Genomic DNA, 12,394 nt, shown 5'->3' on the forward strand with positions numbered 1-12,394 from the left:
CAACTGGTTTTCCTTGAGAGTCTTCAGATTTACCACGCTGCTGGTTTTGTCATCAACAAAGTCGTCAGAAGTTCTTGGAATGTGAATAGTATAAAAACTACCTGCTTTATAACTCTGTCAAAATTTATTTTCTATGGTATGACTATGTCAGCTTCTGTGTGATAATTTTAAAAACTTCATATTCAATTTTATTAATATTAATTTAAGTTGTCAATTTTAAGGCCAACACTGATTGCAGCACTGAAATTCAATTTGTAATAGACTGAAATCTCCTACATTTATGATAGAAAATGTATAATGAAAACTACAATCATCATTTGAAGTTTCTTAAAACAAGCAAAAAACTCTTGCAATAGTTTTCCAAAATAACCTTGGAAAAGTAACTCCTCCTTTGACTAATGCCTTTACAGTAATGCTTTACATCAGAAGATGCATATTTTTAAATTTACAGCAGTCAAATATTATCTGTTCAAAAATACTTAAGAAAATTATATTCTTGATGGGGAAAAAAAGGAAGTATAACCCTAGTGACATAACATGCCAAGGTAACATCAATGCTTTCAAAACCAGAAAGACAATCTTCTGACACTTTGTATTTCTGAAAAGAAAGGACATGCACTTTCCCATAGTGGATGGGATTAAGCTCAATTACATGTCCCTACCTGGTAATCGTCACTGAAAATTCTGCTGCAGTGCATATACTGTTTTCAATAAATTGGTTTAAAATGTAGTTTCTTCAAATGCTATTTATTCAGAAAGTTAAATCCATTCATCTGTGACTAAATAATGCAGAATAAGGTATACCTTAATGAAAATGCCTCTAATGAAGAGCCATATGATGGCAAACACTCCCCATCTCTAAGCTAAAACAAGTTAAAACATCAAAATTATAAACTGTCTCCTGTGATCAGACTGCACCAATTGACTTTATGGCATTTCATAGAATCATAGAATTGGCTGGGTTGGAAGGGACCTCAGAGATCATCAAGTCCAACCCTTGATCCACTACCGCTGCAGTTACCAGACCATGGCACTGAATGCCACATCCAGTCTCTTTAAATATCTCCTGGGATGGAGAATCCACTACTTCCCAGGGCAGCCCATTCCAATGCCTGATCACCCTTTCCATAAAGAAATTCTTTCTAATATCTAACCTAAGCCTCCCCTGGCACAACTTAAGACCGTGCCCTCTTGTCTTGCTGAGAGTTGCCTGGCAAAAGAGACCAACCCCCCCCCGGCTACACCCTCCTTTCAGGGAGTTGTAGAGAGTGATGAGGTCTCCCCTGAGCCTCCTCTTCTCCAGGCTGAACACCCCCAGCTCCCTCAGCCTCTCCTCATAGGGTCTGTGCTTGAGTCCCTTCACCAGCCTGGTTGCCCTCCTTTGGACCTGCTCCAGGACCTCAATATCCTTCCTAAACTGAGGGGCCCAGAACTGGACACAGGACTCGAGGTGTGGCCTCACCAGGGCTGAGTACAGGGGCAGAATCCCTTCCCTGGACCTGCTGGCCACGCTGTTCCTGATACAGGCCAGGATGCCCTTGGCCTTCTTGGCTACCTGGGCACACTGCTGGCTCATGTTCAGCTTCCTGTCAATCCAAACTTCAAGGTCCCTCTGTGTCTGGCTGCTCTCAGCCACTCTGTGCCCAGCCTGGAGCTCCCCATGGGGTTGTTGTGACCGAAGTGCAGGACCTGGTGTAGTGAAACGAGGCAGCCAGGTGCCACTAATTACCAGGCAGTGGGCATGAGCTTGTGTTAAGCCCACCTGTGTCTGATTAGGGCAGGCCCCCACTGCGCATGAGCAGGATCAGGGGGCCAATAAAAGGTAAGGCCTGAACTCACAAGCTCAGCTAACGCTGGAACTCACAACCTTGGCATGCTTGGCTTTAACTGCTTCTCTCAGCACCACCCTACCTTCTTTGTGTCACTAGAGCTCATCACCATTAGGGTGAGGCTCTGAGTCTCGAACCCCCGGCCTCAGCATTGCCCGGGTTTGTCTGTATAACTGCGTGCTAACTGGCTGCGCCACTCAACCCTCACCCTACTGGTGATGAGCGTTAGTGGCGCAACAAAGGTAGTGCGGTGCTGAGAGAAGAAGCCAATCTTCCTGCAGGTGTGCTCAGAAGTGAGCCGAGCCTGTGTCTCAGGCCTTACCTTTTATTGGCCCCCTGATCCTGCTCATGCGCAGTTAGGTCCCACCTTAATCAGGCACAGGTGGGCTTAACATAAACTCATGCCCACTACCTGGCAATTAGTGGCACCTGGTTGCCTCATTTCACTACAACCCGGCACTTGGCCGCGTTGAACCTCATCCCATTGGAATCAGTCCAACTCTCCAGTCTGTCCAGGTCCCTCTGCAGAGCCCTCCTGCCTTCCAGCTTATCGACACTCCCCCCCAGCTTAGTGTCATCTGCGAATTTGCTGATGATGGACTCAATCCCCTCATCTAAATCATCAATAAAGATATTGAACAGAACCGGGCCCAACACTGATCCCTGGGGGACACCACTGGTGAGCAGCCACCAACTGGATGCAGCACTGTTCAGCACCACTGTCTGGGACCCTCCAGCCAGATGCTAACCCAGCACAGGGTGCTCCTGTCCAAGCTACGGGCTGCCAGCTTTCTCAGGAGGATGCTGTGGGAGACGGTGCAAAGGCCTTGCTGAAGTCCAGGTAGACCACACCCACAGCCCTCCCCTCACCCACCAGTCGGGTCACCTGATCATAAAAGGAGATCAGGTTGGTCAGACAGGACCTGCCCTTCCTAAACCCGTGCTGGCTGGGTCTGATCCCTTGCCCATCCTGCAGGTGCTGTATGATTGCACTGAGGATGATCTGCTCCATAACCCTGCCAGGCACTGAGGTCAGGCTGATGGGCCTGTAGTTTCCTGGGTCCTCTTTCCAGCCCTTTTTGTGGATTGGCGTGACATTTGCCAACTTCCAATCATCTGGGATGTCCCCAGTGAGCCAGGACTGTTGGTAGATGATAGAGAGAGGCTTGGCGAGCTCTTCTGCCAGCTCCCTCATCACCCTTGGGTGGATCCCATCTGGTCCCATAGACTTGTGGGGATCCAAGCAGCTCAGTAGGTCACTGACTGTTTCCTTCTGGATTACAGAGGGGCTGTGCAGATTCCTGTCTTTCTACAAGCTCCAGAAGCCATCTGTCCTCAGGACAACCTGTCTTACTGTTGAAAACTGAGGCAAAGAAGGTGTTAAAATACAGTACTCACAAAAAAAAAAATCAGTTTAGCAAGGAAAATTAGGTTAGACAAGACCTTTTCACTTGTTCCATTTCTGTGGTTGCTGTTTAGACATTTAGCCTCCCAGCTGAGCAAAGCTGGCCCACCATAGTCTGTCACACAGCCACCTCTTCCATCACGTAGTATTGCAAAATATTTGGACGGGAAAAATCAGGAAGTGAGGTCAACCAAATTAACAATTAATCTAGTCTGACCTTGTGAAGTAAGCCTACTCTCAGCATTCCCTCTCTTCTGAACTGTTGATGAACTATCTCCTACCTTGCTCACTGATCTCAGTGCCTCTGGTGCATCTTTAAACAGTGCTTCCAACTTCAGTTTGGCTGGACAGAATCCTTGTTGCTGGTACTGGTTCTATTTGACCATTTTCAATCCCAAAACCTTCCAAGTCTCATTCTACAACTCCTGCTGCTCCATCTAGAAACCAGAATTGGTCTGGTTTGGTTTTGGGGGTTTTTTGGGGGGAGCAGGGGAACAGCCAGGAGCAATACTCTGTTTCCCTGTCATGATCAAGATAAAAGTATTACTACTGTGGCTTTTAAGTCTTTATTATTTTATGTGGTGTAGTACTTACCAAGTACTGCAAGCTCTTTTCAGAGTCAATTTCTAAGAGGCAAGTCCCAGAAAGGACAGACAGACTGCAATGAATCTAAACCTGCCATTCCAGACAAAAAACATCAGTCCACAGATAATTCTTTTAAAAGCACACTTAAGAGTTTCATTATTCACTTTTTCAGCTCTTAATGAATACTACGGGGAGGGGAGGTTATGTTTTTCCTGGAAGATTTACTTCCTATGAGTTACTTCACTTCCACTTTGTTTCTTCTCATAATTGCCAACAGTACCTTGAACAGATCTCTCGTGACTCAAGATTTCTTCAGGAAAGCCAGTTTCTGGTACCACCCAGACAGAATGTGTTGGTTCTTTTCAAATAAACTGATAGCTACATTTAACACTTTGAGAGCAATTCATTGCCTCGAAACCAAAATTACACCATGCAGGGTAAAAAGCCTTACAAAGACTGGTTTGTTTTGAAGCATCAAGCCACTCCACCATTTCACTTAAACAGGTACCAATACAGGAAATGGAGATGAAGGACATAGATGTGCAGACAGGTCCCTTGGCCAGCTTGAAGCCTTATACATATATGCTAAAAATTATCTCTGGGGAGTTCCAGCAACCAAAAAAGAAGCACAAAGCCACCTGGAGTGTAACTTTTTCCACAGATACTTCCAGTATTCACCACATACCTGTTAAATGCAAATGGCTGGAACGGGGCTGATGGACCCAGGCATTTCCCAGGTTAGTCATCCAGGCTGTCAAGACAATTATTAGCTTAACTACAGAAAATGACTGCAAGGCTCTTGAATAAATGTTGTTTGACACAAGAAGCTATGAGCTAGCTGCATGCCATTATAAGGACTGGTAAACAAATATCACTTTGATACAGTTCTGGGTTAAGAGACACATACTGTGGATACACCTTAAAAGCCATCAGATGGCCTCTCTTACTGTCCACTACACCACTGGCTATTTGTGGCAGCTGGGAAAAGAATGATAACAAATCACATTCAGCAACTTCTGGAGATAATTTTAATATCAAATGTATTGGCATTCTTATAGCAAAGGCAATAATTTCATGTTATAAAACCAATTTAGAAAATTTTATACATCACTTTTGTTTTTAAATATCTATAAACCAGTCAATCTGAAACAAAAAAAGAACAAATTACTTTATAAGAAAAACTAACTTTACCATAAGAAAAAGCCCAAACTACTTGTCATAAGGAAACAATGAAAATATGCATAAATTAAAAAGGTGTAGAAAAAGGGCACACACTTAGGCATTTTATCTTTCATTTGTCTTAAAACAAATACACAGACTATCACTATTATGCTGATACTGTGGTTTAGGTGATAAAAGCCAAACAGGAAAGATGTTGGTGGCAGGTAGTGACAAACTACAGAATTAAAGTAGAAACACAGAAAAAAACACACAGTAATTGTATTAGGCTGCTCACAGTTTTACATAAGGTAACTGTGCTCAGCCAACTATCTTCTTTATAGTTGCCTCTCTTCAGAAAAAATGCTTCCTGATTTGAGAAACAATTGTGAGCGATTATTTTGGATGACTGTACAGAACCTGAAGTAATAATTGGATATTGCAAGTGCTAGGTTTCAGAGTCATCTTGAGGGAAGGGGCCCTGAGAATTCTGCAATGTCATAAAAATGTTCACATCTTTGGGTTGCCCTCAATTTTTATTTTAACTCTGTAGCATATCTCCAGCTTTAAGAGCTCTGGTTTTGTAGGTGCATTTATGGCACAGATGGTTTCAGTGGTTACCTGACACATGGCCCTTCTGAAGGATGCAATGACACTTGTTTATTTACAGTGAGGAAAGGAAAAAGCATCTCCTTAAGTCACCTCCTGTCATGTAGTAACCACATAAAATTAAGTGTGCACATGTCAAAACATTATTGAGGTCTCAAGTGCTTACTGAAGAAAAACTAAATAAATACATTGTGTTCAAACACTCAGATATTTGGGTATCATTACTCAGTTTTCCTGAGCAATGTATAAACCCTGTTTGTCTTATATGCAAATTACATATCTTAAAGATATGTAACATAGTGACCTTCTTGAAAGAAAACAGCCTTATTTTTCAGTAAAACACCTCAAACTTTTGAGACTGTTGAGCTACAATCCGTTTGCCTTCCTAATGTAAATGATGCCATAAGATTCGCAGGTACAACTCCCAAAAATAAGGCAAATAGGATTAAGACTCTACATCCTACATGCACTGTAGTGGCATGTACTTCTAGAACAAGATTTCTTCAAAAATCTGGTAAAAAAAAATTCAGAAAAAGTACTTTAAAAAAAAATTCGCCTTCGACTTGAAAAGATCTCAATCAAATGTCTTCCAGTCTTGGAAATAAAATTCTTATGATAAAAATACTAGGGACAAAAAAAAATATAATGAAAATAAAAAATAAGTCAGCCACCTCAAATCCTGGCAGAATTTTCTGACTCATGCAGACTACTTCTGCATATAATGAGAAACAAACACACAAACAAACAAAACAAAAACATCTCTAAAGAGAGTCAATTAGATACTTAAATTAAAACAATACATAGTATTAATTCTTTCTGAGTTGCAAAATTGAAAGAGACACAGCATAGGGTCAAAAATCCTGTCTTCAGGTCCGACTCCTACATGGTCATGCATATTCATGTAGTATTGTAAAGAACTGGCTCCAAAAGATGAAAATATTTTTACATCCTTGTGGCACACAGCTGTATACAGCTTTCATATTCCACAAAAATAATTCATTAGCAATTCATATATATTAGCTTAACTTACATATTTACACTTCTATCTACAACTTTCTCCTTTCCTTGTCACAACTTTATGACTACAAATGAAAAAAAAATCTTTAAATAAATACACACTGAACACTTAAAATACTTCTTGTGGTTCTTTTTTCTTTTTTTTCTTCCTTGCAAGGCAGAAAGAGGCCAGATGCTCCTAAGCAGAATTTCAGTTACTTCATACAGCAATGTTCTTTGCCTGGTCTGGCTTATTAGATTTATTAGCTGCTGCTGCCACTGTGCTGTTGGAAGTGCAGTTGCAAGATCAGGTCTCTAATTTCTTCTCTTTTGCTTCTGATCAGCTGACGAGGGAACCACGTCTCCAGATGCAATGGCTGTTCAAAGTTAATTATGGGATTCTGGTAACAGAAAAAGGAATATTTATAACATGAACTTCTTAAAGCAACCTCCAAAAACAATTTAAACCCTCCCATTACTGCTGAGGCCAAGGAAGTACAAAAAAGTTTCCGTAAGACTGTGACAGGCTTCAAATTCCAGTTCCTCCATGGTAAGCACACATATGTCAATTACATACAGATGCCCTTCCCACAACACACTTGTGGTAAACACCAAACAGGTTATCACTACTTGTATTAAAAGATACATTGGTATAAGCACATATTCAAGGCAGATTCCACATTCTATGATACAAATAGATGTACTCTTGATATCTAACAAGGAAAAGATGCACTTAGTCACAAAGCATGCCTTACAATCACACCATAGGGAAGGATCAAACATAAAGCAGTAAGCATGATGAGGTTTTGATAGCTTCTCATCCAACCCTAGGCAGAGCTCTATGCATTCTAGCAGTTCTCACATGAAGGGCTACCTCTTCATCTTCCCAGCCTGTCCTTCCTAAAGGGTCTGTGATTCATCCACTCCAGTCACAAGACAGCCCTGGAACTGCACACAGATAACTGATTCCTCACATTTATTCCCCACTATGCGCGCATTAGTGTACAAACACTTTGGAATGGCAATCTGTTCTACTACAGAATAAAAATCTGTCCGCTGACCAAGGTTTCACACAAGGCTTTCCATGCACAGGACTGTCAGACGGAATGTGGGCCACATGCAAAAGCATCAAACAAGCAGAACCATTCAAAGGACCAACACCAAAAGGCAGAACACTGATTAGGGGTTGGAGAGCTGAGAGCACCGTAAAAGACAGTGTCTGAAGCCCAGCATCTGCTTTTGTGAGTTTAAGGTGACTTTGGGGACAGGGGTAGGTAGTTTCCATTTGTACCTGAAAGAAGCTTTCCACATATTGCAGCAAATAGACTCCACAGTCACTGCTGTTATCTTGTTTAGGCACTCTGGGACACAGATCAACCATTGTTGATTTACTAAATGTTCGGTGTGTTTTTCGTTTAGCTTCCCATTCTATTTCAAGGTACCTGCAAAAGAAAGCAAATAGATTAAAGACTTGAGAAGTAACTCCCAGGCTCAATGTGTTTTGAAATACTACTCCATACTGTTCTGAAGCTGGTCAAAAAACTAAAATAGCTTTAACCAACTTCTTTCACAGAATCTGTCAAAAAACTTCATATAAGAAATAACACAATTTCCACTACCCCAATATTTTTAACACACTAAGGGGCACGTTATACACAATTCCACATAATACGCAATGTACAAAATTGAAAGATAAGTGATGCCATTTAAAAAACAGTTATTTGTGCTGAGTTTCTTCAAGCTATTAGGATATCAGTACATTTTTAAACCTTAACTAAAGAAGAACCCTGGTAATCTTCCCTGGCTACCACACAGATACACAGTTATAGCTACATTTGCTACTTTTTTTGCACATAGATAGGAGTGGATTTATCACTACAATTCCATAAGATTCTTTTTTTTTTTTTCTTCAATTTTGAAAGGACTGTCCCCTTTACAATTTTTGCATTACACTTGGGCTGTGGAACAAAGACAGGCTTTTCACACAAGCCTCTGTACTCCTAGTGCAATTTGGTTTGGTTCTTAACAGATTTTCCTTTAGCATTAGAAAAGCATGCTTTTATAAAGGAAATTATTTTGAACATAGAAATATGACCTGCAGCACCTCTTTCTAATAAATAGAAACTGTAGTTACTTACTCTCTCAAAACCTGAACTGTTTTCTGCACGGACCCAGCTTTCAAAGAATCTAAGATGAGTATACAAGGCCTGTTAAAAACAAATTAACAAATCATTGTAGTCTTTCATTATTCAGGCAAGTATTTTGTTTTAATACAGCTTAACAAGAGCATCAGCATCTGAACAAACACGGAAAAAAATTAACAAGTTTCTACAGCTATGGCTTTATGAAAAAATCACAGGGTAACTGCAGCATTTCCTAATATAATTTAATGATACAGTATCAGTATAAAAACAGAAACATACCTTTTACAAATCAGCCTTTTGGAACTATTTAAGGACATCTGGGAGAAGAGAAAATAAAAATAACCTTAAAAACCCTATAATTATTAAATCTATGAAGACACTTGAATTTAAGGTAAAGCCATATCAGAATGGGAGAAAATTATATATAATTTTGAAAAACACATAGCACAGGCAACATAGGTGGGCAACAGAGGACTTTAGGCTAAGCCAAAGTGCCCCACATATGCTGCAAGCCAAGGAAATATCAACACTTGCTGCAAAAAAGATAATGCAAAATCACTTCAAGTCTCAGAGCCTTTAGAAATGGAGCAATCCATGCTTCCTCTACCAGCAGAAAAAGGCACTTACTTTGGAAATACCTGAATCCAAGGCTGAAGTAGAAGTAGCAATTTCATTGCCACCTAGTACAAAAGAATTAAACAGTCTTAAGAATACATTTCCTAACTGAAATACTTGTATTTTCAAAATAACGATTACTAGAATTTAGAATAGTGAAGTGTATCTGTATAGTATAGTGAAGTATATTCACCATGATAGTGAAGTGTAACCTGATTTTGTTTCACTTCTGAATGCTCAAATACCAGTTACTGACAGGCCTCCTTCCCAATAAAATCTTACTGAAATCCTAGGACTTTCCATTCATGAAGGGAACAGAGACCCTGGTTTTACAAGTCCTTTACATTCTTATGTAAAGCAACAAAAACATATTACATCAATCTTAATGTGAATGATACTTTTTAAATCATCATATCTCTTCTTCCAACTATTAGAATACTGTTAGAACTGTGTATGGCTTGACATAACTTACTTGGAGATTACCTACCTTTTGAGAACAAACTTCTGCTAGCATCCATTTCTTCTTTATCCTTGGAGTTGCCAGTCAAGACCAACACTGAACTAGTTCTAGTGTTGTCACCCTCTGACTGAAGTGGAGACTGTTGATGCTGGTCATATAATGAATTCTGCTGGGGACACTCCTCATACACAGCTTCTTCTAACCATGGGAAACAGATAACTGCAATGTACCAATGGGACCTGCCCAGCAGTGGGAAGAATGGGGGGAAAAAAAGTCAAGCCTGTGTAACGTTTGGTTCTCAAAAGGATTTGTAAAGTTTTTGTTGCATCAAGAGCTCATGAACAACTGTTCCATGACATGTAACCAGCATTGCTATGTCCCTTCATGGCATCCCCTACTAACCTTTCTAACTCACTTTTTACTTTGCATTGTAGCATGACAGCAAAAATAAGTATCAAGCCCTTAAAAAAAAAACAACCCAAAAGCACTACAGCAATTTATCAGGGTCTCACCACCCATGCTAAACTTTAAAAAAAAATAATAATACAATCCTTTGTAATGGTGATCCTAGTTTCAACTATATCTGAGGGCATGCCATGATTATCTCTTTCTGCAGCTGTTTTGCATATGTAACTCAATGACTATTCAGTTTTACTGGAATGTCCATGTGCAGATCAGTTATTCAACCCAGCCAAGGCCCACACCACAGAAGTACTACTCCTGATCCATTAATACTACCAGTTGCTGTGACTTCTTTATATAAATATTATTTAAGTGCACAGGAATCATCACAACAACACACAAATTGTTTATAAAAATACAGAAAAAGTAGTTTTCAGTAAAACAAAAAACAAAGATGTTAAGTTTACCAAAGACTAGTTAAATAAATAAAAAGTTTAACTTTTGAAGAGACTTCAGAATTACTCATTCCACACCATTACTTCTTCAGAAGTAACTGTGTTCAATCTTATGGTAAAAAGTCTTTTTATCACCATAACATTCAAATGTTTGAATCTTAAATATCAGAAAAGGTATCTGAAACACACAGACTTACTCCTCATTCACAGGCACAAAGATATAATCTTTGCTGAAGATGTTTATATGACGAGTCCATGTTCTTACTCTTCTGTGTCTTCTCTGTGCCACTCTGCAGAAAACAAATGATAAGTTATTCTGATTTGTTCTTTTTAGCTAAAGCAAGGTAGAGGGATTAGTACTCCTACATCTTCCCAATCCCTCAATGGTTTTTTTTCATTCATGCTTGAAATTTCCCCAACAGAGGAAAAATAAATCAGCACAGCATTAAGCTCAAGTGATTAGCAAGCCATTTCCAAACCATCTTAAATTCTTTTTGGAAAAAAATATCATCTGTAGCCTTGAAAGGATTTTTTTTTATTATTTATTTATCCAGTAATTATGATTTACACTACATATAAAGATCTCATCTAAATGCCAGCTAGTGTAAAAGTAGCAATTTACAAACACTCATCAATTAAACTTCACAATAGCAGTTTTGAAGACCTGTCTAAAAAACCTTATCTTTTGAAGAAAAAAACGAAAATGCCTTGCATAGGGTCATGCAACACACCTGTAACAAAGCCACAACTGAAACAGATTCCTTCCAGTCCTGAGCTTTAAATTAAATGGTGAAAAACATATAATGTCCAATCTTACAGACATGAGCATGAGAATAGGATACTAAAAAAATAACAAGAAAAATTCAACAAGAAACCTAAATTTAGATTTTCAGCTTTCTTAATTTGCACAAACTTAAATAGAGAGCAATGGTTTGTTGAACTTTGCTCCAATCTGATCTGGAAGCATAACTCGCCCTACTAAGGAGACATTCTGATTCTACCCTGCTCTGTGATCAAGAAACTTAACTTCAGCATAGAAGGAACAGGAGAAAAGGAGTAAATAATGGGGAAAAAAGGCTGCTTTTGGACTTGCTGCAAACTTCCTCTGTCACATGACTAGAAGCACTGGGAACTTGGAAGGGGACAGCATGTTTGCAACCTGGGAAAGCACCTATAGAAGCTTTCTGAATCTACTGCCTAAGCAGTATGAAGAAAGAGAAGAAAAGGGTCTTTAATTAAGTAACTACACCAGCTGAGATTAATTTCATTTACAACAGTACCTGGCCTAATTTTCCACTCTCCATTTATACAAAACACTGAAATAAACAAACAAAACCCAAAGTACTCTTAAATCACCACATTGGTATCTAAATCCAAATATAAAACTAGAATTTCTATAACTATCTCCTGTCTGGAGCAGTTACAGTCCTTGAAACACAGTGAATTAAGAGAACTATCCTAGTTTGTCAAGAAGGTTATGGACAGTACAGGCCAGTCCAAACTTCTGAAAGAAATTAGATCAAGGCACAACATCATTCTTAACATGGGTAACTTTGCCTCCACCTAAGAACATTTAGGCACAGAAGACAGTAAATGATGGAAAACAGACTCTCAAGCATAGGTCCTTGAATTTTTCAGACATCTTTGAAAATATTAGAGAAGCTGTATTTTTTCCCTTAAACATAGCTTTCACCCAGCAGTGACTGTAACACAAACAAGATGGCACATCTCTTCTT

At 39.5% G+C, this 12,394-nt stretch overlaps 1 protein-coding gene across 2 annotated transcripts in view; it reads right to left on the reverse strand.

The window, feature by feature from the left end:
* Nucleotides 1–4,839: 4,839 nt before the first annotated feature.
* Nucleotides 4,840–12,394, reverse strand: part of SENP7 (SUMO specific peptidase 7) — a 42,155-nt gene continuing 34,600 nt past the window's right edge. Inside the window, exons 17-23 of one of the 2 annotated variants that reach the window (XM_030467578.1) lie at nucleotides 10,856–10,948; nucleotides 9,829–10,040; nucleotides 9,354–9,406; nucleotides 9,006–9,043; nucleotides 8,721–8,789; nucleotides 7,874–8,024; nucleotides 4,840–6,983 (exon numbers count right to left, since the gene is read on the reverse strand). In XM_030467578.1, the coding sequence (XP_030323438.1) occupies nucleotides 6,846–6,983; nucleotides 7,874–8,024; nucleotides 8,721–8,789; nucleotides 9,006–9,043; nucleotides 9,354–9,406; nucleotides 9,829–10,040; nucleotides 10,856–10,948 (754 nt within the window). In that variant the 3' untranslated portion in view covers nucleotides 4,840–6,845. The remainder of the gene's footprint in view (nucleotides 6,984–7,873; nucleotides 8,025–8,720; nucleotides 8,790–9,005; nucleotides 9,044–9,353; nucleotides 9,407–9,828; nucleotides 10,041–10,855; nucleotides 10,949–12,394) is intronic. The other variant, XM_030467575.1, reaches the window with a different exon arrangement.

This window comes from Calypte anna, chromosome 1 (genome assembly GCF_003957555.1).
Source record: "Calypte anna isolate BGI_N300 chromosome 1, bCalAnn1_v1.p, whole genome shotgun sequence".
NCBI lineage: Eukaryota > Metazoa > Chordata > Aves > Apodiformes > Trochilidae > Calypte > Calypte anna.